This window comes from Salvia miltiorrhiza, chromosome 2, assembly GCF_028751815.1.
Source record: "Salvia miltiorrhiza cultivar Shanhuang (shh) chromosome 2, IMPLAD_Smil_shh, whole genome shotgun sequence".
Taxonomy (NCBI): domain Eukaryota; kingdom Viridiplantae; phylum Streptophyta; class Magnoliopsida; order Lamiales; family Lamiaceae; genus Salvia; species Salvia miltiorrhiza.
The window spans coordinates 66,645,796-66,653,147 of NC_080388.1; the positions used below are offsets into that span (position 1 = coordinate 66,645,796).

A 7,352-nucleotide genomic window follows, 5' to 3' on the forward strand; every position below is an offset into this window, starting at 1 on the left:
TTCAAATTTCACCATTAGATAAAGAAAAGAAAAATAGAAAACAGTATGAAATAACATAAAAATCATATTATGATTGTTGTAGAAAAAAGAAAAGAATTGAAATTAATTTTTATTTAAAAAATATTAAAAGTACTAGTATATAATTATTTTAAAATTTCCATTTGAGAACAGATCATTAAAAAATGTGTTTTAACTACTTTAATTTAAGTTTATATAAATATTCTTCATGAAAATATTTATCTATTTAATTATATTATATTTTAATTTAAGTTTATATAAATATTCTTCATGAAATGCATCAATTAAATATTTATCTATTCAATTATATTTATAGCCTCTATACTTTTAAAGTGATATAAAGGGTAATTTAGTACAATAAAATAATTTCATTCCATTCCTAAACTTTATTTATAGCTACCTACCAAACAAGGAATCCCAATCTCATTCATTTTATATTTCTTGTGCATACTAAAACATAAAAATCACCCAAAGTTTGTCATTCATTCGATTCCTACTTCCATTCCATTTCTATATTATTTCATTCGATCGTATTCGTATCAATCACCACCTTATTATACAGAAACCATAAAAGTAATTAGATGCATCCGAAGAAACCACAATTTCACCCATTTCATGTTCACTAACACACAAATTCACCAAGCTACACCTTACACTCAAACACCTAAAATCCTACCTTATGTATGTAACTCACAGAATTCATCGTAAAAGCTCAAGCAACGCGTTCCAGTTCAAGAAAGAAACGAAGCAGAAAATGCAAGAAAAAAGATAAAAATGGCAATGGTTAAACAGATCCTGCCGCCGGCTCAACGGTAGTTGCGGTAGTTGGGGCTGTACATACAGCTTTCTGCATATTTCTCGAGGTTCTCCGGCTGCGGCAGACGAGTCGCCAAACCTGTACCGTAGACAACATGATGAGAAAGATTGCATTATTTTCCCATGGATGCGTTCTGAGTAGCTCGACTAAGCGTTCATTTGTAGGATACGGATATTACCGAGTTCATAGGCTTTCGCTGCTACTCTGGCCGCGATCTGGGCTGAAATCTTTCTGATGTTGGAAAATGGTGGATATATGAGCCCTTTATCTAAGTTCTCTTGGCTAACCTGTTCAGCTAGTGCTTCCGCTGTTTGGCAAAAACACGAGCAGATTAGAGTATGATTACAAGCTCGAATGAATTTGATGCACGACGCGGTGCATTTGCCCTAATGAAATTCTAATTGTGATTAACAAACTCTAATTAGAGGTTAAAAACACCACTTGGAGATTAATAAACTCTAACGGTGGTGGATGTCCGTACATAGGAATGTACACAAGTTTTTGCTGAATACAATATATGCATGTAAACATCGAGATTGAGGCAGCTAGTTTTCCATATACTATATTCCAATCTACTGCTACTTTGATGGATTGATTTGAGCATGCTGGGTCATATAAATATAATCCTTCAACATTCAAATACTCTATCACTCAAAGTAAACACTCCTATCCCATAATGTTATGAGAGCCTTCATTTTCGTGCAAGTGTTGCATATATCAGTCCCAAGCGGCACTAGTTTCATATATATTCAAACACTATTAATCAATAAGTGAAGCTCGATTTGCCAATTTCTTCATCTTTGATCATGTAGAAAAGTCAAAATTAGTATAATTCTTAGGAACTTACAAGCTGCGAGAAGCATATCGTCATGAACACGGATGGCACCAGAGATTATCAAACCGAGACCGAATCCGGGAAAGATGTACGCATTATTTGCCTGTGCGAAGAAATTAAAGCTAAGATTAGTGTGAAAGTTCCATAATGAATAAAAATGGTTGATGGATATTTAGACTGAACCTGGCCAGATGCATAAAATTTGCCATTATATTCAACTGGGCTAAACGGGCTCCCACTAGCGAAAATGGCTCGACCCTGGATGAGAAGTGAAAGAGGAGAAATAAGTAAAACAGATTGCACCAAGCGAAAGAATTTATACCAAAGACGAAAAGTGACATCACCTCGCTCCATGTATAAGCTTCCTCAGCCGTACACTCAGACTGTGAGGTTGGGTTTGACAAAGCGAGAATGACGGGTTTCTGGAAACAGATAAAAGAGCAATTTTTGTAAGGCGAGTGCACACTTTCTCATGGACTTTATGAAGTTGGGATCTAGATCAGATTATGTACCTCATTTAAGGCGGACATTGCTTCGACCACTTCTTTTGTGAAGGTTCTTCCTGCTCCTGACGATCCTATCAATATTGTTGGCTTGATGACCTATCAAAATGGGACAAATAAGATGATTCCGTCATCGAGGATGCACACATGATCATGTAGATATGAATGCAGAGAGAGAGAGAGAGAGTTTGCACCTTCACAGCATCTAACAAAGTTCTGACAGGTTCATGTTCATGCGCCCATGGCCTCTTAAAATGTTGAAGCGACTCAACACGAGATTTAACAATCAAACCCTGAAAAGAAATTGGAGGTTTTATATTGAAGATGGAACAAAGAAATGGACGTGCCAAAAGGAACTATTGAGAACTACAATACCTTTGAGTCAACGAGAAAGATCTTCTTGCGAGCCTCTTCAACTGGGACATTGGTCTGCATGTAAAAAGGGGATATATATAAATTCCAACCACAGTCATTCTGGATATGAGATCATCGAGAAGATAAATGTACGACAAATTATTCTAAAGATACAAATGCTTGTCAATTGTTGTACCTGCTTTGATATTTCAAGCGCTATGAGCTCTGCAATACCAGTGCCAGCCTGCAAGTAAGGAAAAACCAAAGTAAGTCAAACAAGAACAATAGTTAACGAGCAAGGAGGAAAACAGCATGTGATCCTTGTGTGGTATAAAATCTAGGACATGATGAACAAAAATATGCAGCTTACACATACAACTTCTGCTAATATCCTAATGAGAGATTAATAGCGTTAACAACTCTGCTTATACTAACATCACTCTGATCAATCATATCAAAAGATATCGAGATTTACAACAAAAACACACCTCTCCAGCTCCAAGGAATAAGAATCTATGATCAGACAAGGTGCCCCCGACTAAATTCAGCGCTGTTATAAGCCCGGCAAGGACCACAGATGCCGTACCCTGATACAGAAAGAAAAGAAAAGGGAATATATGACAACTAAATGATGGGAGACCAAAGAAGGAATACAAAGACAACAGAAAGGCAAGAAATGGTGAATGCATAGTTACCTGAATATCATCATTGAAAACGAGATGGGTAGTTCCATACTTAGCAAGGAGATCAAAAGCATTGTGGTTTGCAAAATCTTCAAACTGCAGAGTCCCCAGAAGGAAAGACGTCGTTAAGAACCAGAATTACCAACCACACGGCTTTCATTTATAAAAAGTGGGACGAAACCTGGATTAGAACTTTTTCTCCGTAATTCTGCTTCACTGCATTCATGAACTCATCTAGGAGCTCGGCATACTCCTGCTCGAGAAGATATATAAACACTAAGTTAGTGGAAAAGGTACGGTTACTTTAAGACTTTGTTCCGAGAAGGCGGCATGATGAGTATCAGATTGTTAACCTGTCCGGTTGCCCGCCTCCTCCTAAGTCCAATATAAAACTCATCATTCAACAACTGCTCGTTGTTCGTTCCCACATCAATCGTCACAGGCAAGCACTGAAAGGATAAGAACAGACCCTCAATAATGCCTTCTCATTAATGCTTTTTTTATGATTATCCTCTTTTACTTACTCACAAAGTAATGCTTTTTACGTATTACAATTACAATAATGCTTCGCTCACAGCTAACAGAATAAAGTTGGTTTTTATTGGAACCCAACCCTACACATATATGACTCTGGAGTAGCCAGATACTTACAGCAGACGGACGAATGCCACCAAGAGCTGAATACAATGAAAGCTTCCCGACGGGTATCCCCATTCCCTGGTGAAGTTAAACAATGTCAAGATATAAAACAAATTGTAAGCAAGTATGTATATGCAATAAAGATAGCATGGGCAAGGAACACAGAGTCACAACAAAGCCAGTAGCTTACAATCACGGCGGAATTTCAAAACAGAAGAAAAGATGGAGTTACCTGGCAGCCAAGATCTCCAAGACCCAAAATCCGCTCACCGTCTGTCACCACAATAACTTGAATCTTCTTCTCAGGCCAATTTCTCAATACCTCCAGAATTCTTCCCCTGTAAAATCACACCACTCATCAGTTTAAAAGCTCACAACAGATGCTCTGGGTACTGACCTTGTTTTAGTCATACAAAACGTACTTTTCTTTTAGACTGATGAAGAGACCCTGGGGTTGCCTGAAAATGCTCCCGTACTTTTGGCACGCTTCACCAACAGTAGGGGTGTAGACTACAGGAAGCAGCTCCTCAACGTTTTCAATGAGAAGCTTGTAAAACAGTCTTTCATTTCTCTCCTGAATAGCACGCCAAAGATTAAACATGAGCACACCAATGCAATGATGGTTGTCTTGATGCATAAACAAAAGCAGTTCAAAATCGATGACGTAAGCATCACCAAAATTCATATGTATCTGAAAATTATGTAATTACCTGAAGATCCATCATAGCCATGTACCTCTGCAACGGTACTTGGTATTGGCGCATGTTGGCCATCATTTTCTTAACCTACTCAAACCAAGAGAGCAGAAATGCAATCCAATACTTAACTAGATTTCATGGATGACTAAAATTAATGAGGATGTTTACAAAAAAACTCAAGGTTTGAGAAGTCGATTATGCTAACCTGGAGCTCTTGGCTCACAACCACTGGCGGGAGAAGGCCACGTAAAAAGTGGGCATCCCTTTCTTTCAAAGTAAAGGCTAGGCCTTTGTTGTAGTGCGGGTCGCGCAACAATGGATATCCACTGTAAAGCAAATAAGAGAGATTACAGAAACATACAGATAAAGAAACTAACATCAAAGGGAAGGCGGAGGTGATAGTCCCATATTCATCATTTTCATGGGAAACACTAAGGAGTAACTAGGCTATGAACAAAAATGCCATCTCAAGACACATTATCAAATTCTCATTTTACATGTACTTGATTTTTCAGAAGCTCAGAATATCGTAAACTTATCGGTTCAGAGACGACGCACTCATCTCTCTATGCATATGATTAGGATAACCAAACGCTTAATTCTCATATTCACCAAAGAAAATAATTATTCTCAATAATAACACATTCTACAAAACTGGCTACAAAACGAGACCAAGCTAATAACCAAGCAAGAAAACAGAAATGGAAACAAGAAAGAAGAAAACAAATTTTTATCCTGAATAGAAATATGATTTCTCGATGGCCCAGTGGCAAATAAACACAAAGCACACTTTCAAAAATAAGTATTTCCCAGGAAAGACTGAAAAAGGAGCAATACATAATCCTTCCAAAAAAAGGAGAAATACATATATTGGATCTTTATTAGGCGTAGAAAACTGATTTATAACAAAAATTAAAATAATTTGTAGAAAAAGCTCAACATAGAAATCATCGATATCCACGAAATCTCAAGAATACGCACACGCACAAAATTAGGAGAATTTTTTTTGATGGATCACCTAGCTACAGTGACAGTCCAAGGGGTGATGTACTGATCCTCGGTGGCGGTATCCTCGCCGTACACGTCTTCCACACCGCCGCCGACGGTGGATGCTGGTTCAATCTCCGTCACCTGCGACTGCGATGGTGATGAGGAGGAGGGAGCATTCTCTCTCATCTCCTTCAGAGTATTCTCCATCAAAACGCTGACGTTTCGGTCTGCAGGCCTGCCATTTGAGCTCACAGAAGCCACCACCACACTTGGAGCTGATATCTTCCTCTGTGAAGATTGCGTCAAGCTCTTCGACACCCCCGAGAGAGAATTATTCTGCAACAAAATCATGCATTTTCAACACCAGATTCAAGAAATGAAGAAGAAAAAAATGGGGTCTTTTCCCGTTGAATTGCCCATAATTCGAAAAATATCAGACAATTGTGATTTTCATGAAATGGGAAGTTCCTAATTGAGATTTGTAAAATGGGGTAAGTTCATTCAGACAAATTCTTACGAGAAATTAGCATCAAACAACAAAATGAAACAGTGAAAGATGAGACAGCTTAATAAATCTCGAAAACCAAAACACTAAATAATTGGAAACTGCTGAAAGATTGATTGAAAGAGATGAATTTGGTGCATAATTACCAGAAAACTGCTTCCATTCAATGAGAACATGGTGGCGGAAGATTTGAGGCGAGTGTTTTTGGTCTGTAGGTGTGATGAGTGCAGAGAAGGAGAAAATGAGAGGAAAGAGAAAGAGAGTGTGGTGAGAGTAGCTCCGTTTTATGCGATCGCCTGGCTCGCGTCGCGATCTCCCTCCCACTCTCTATCTCTCTCGCTCTGCCTTTCTCTCTCCTCCGAGTTAGCTATATACCAGGGAAGCAGCGCAAGCTTTATGACTACTTCTCTTTCTTCACTGTTTCTTGTTTTAAGATACAACCCCCCTTTTCCACAATATTAATAGCTGTTTAATTAAAAATAATGTATTATTATTTATATAGCAATGTAGAGTATTATTGAAAATTATAGTCTCTCATCTAAATTTTCCATCAATAACAAAATTTGAAATACACTTTCGACTTTATTATAATAATACTAAAAAAATATATTCTATTTTCAAATTTAGAATGATTCAAAATTAAATGACGCCATAAATGACTTTACAAGATGTATTAAATATTAATGTAATTTTTTTTTATATCTCACGACTCGGAGCACTTACGTACGGTCTAAGTAATAAATGTTCTATTATAAAATTTTAAAGTAAAATTGTGATATATTTTCAATTCTACCATTGAGTAAAAGTTAGAAAAATAATAAAAATTTGAGAATTAAAGTATAATATCTTAAAGTTAGAAAAATTAAATTAAGGATATATAAATATAAAATTATTCTCCTTCTTATGTGTTATTCTGTGTCATGACACTTATTTGAAAGATAAAAAGTACTCTCTCTATCTCAATTAAATTGATCATTTTTTTTGGGCACAAAAATTAGTATTTTAAGTGTGTTTATTAATAAAATGAATAACTAATTAGATATTTTCTTATTTATATTATTTCTATATAAAGAAATTGATCAAGTTGGCTGCAATAGCCCAAAAAAATACTAATCAAATTTGTAAGGACGAAGTAAGTATTAAATTGAACCAAAATTTTAGTCAGCATTCGAAATTAGTTTAGTACAATTTGTTATACGTATTTATCAAGAAATTTTGAACTTTCAAACATTTCAATCTTAGATCATTTCTATAACATTCTAATTGTACTAAAGTATATATATTGTAGTGTATATATACATATATATTGA

At 36.2% G+C, this 7,352-nt stretch overlaps 1 protein-coding gene across 1 annotated transcript; it reads right to left on the reverse strand.

Annotated features, from left to right (window-relative positions):
* Positions 1-600: 600 nt before the first annotated feature.
* Positions 601-6,468, reverse strand: LOC131013181 (NADP-dependent malic enzyme-like). Its single transcript, XM_057941234.1, has 20 exons — positions 6,189-6,468; positions 5,566-5,873; positions 4,753-4,873; positions 4,560-4,634; positions 4,272-4,423; positions 4,082-4,187; positions 3,862-3,927; positions 3,564-3,659; positions 3,392-3,463; positions 3,223-3,306; positions 3,016-3,114; positions 2,724-2,771; positions 2,549-2,602; positions 2,368-2,466; positions 2,183-2,272; positions 2,015-2,092; positions 1,854-1,928; positions 1,683-1,773; positions 1,014-1,142; positions 601-913 (listed from the first exon to the last, which is right to left on the reverse strand). Exons 1-20 carry the CDS (start codon positions 6,216-6,218, stop codon positions 825-827), a joined length of 1,962 nt encoding a protein of 653 aa, XP_057797217.1. The 5' UTR covers positions 6,219-6,468; the 3' UTR covers positions 601-824.
* Positions 6,469-7,352: the final 884 nt, after the last annotated feature.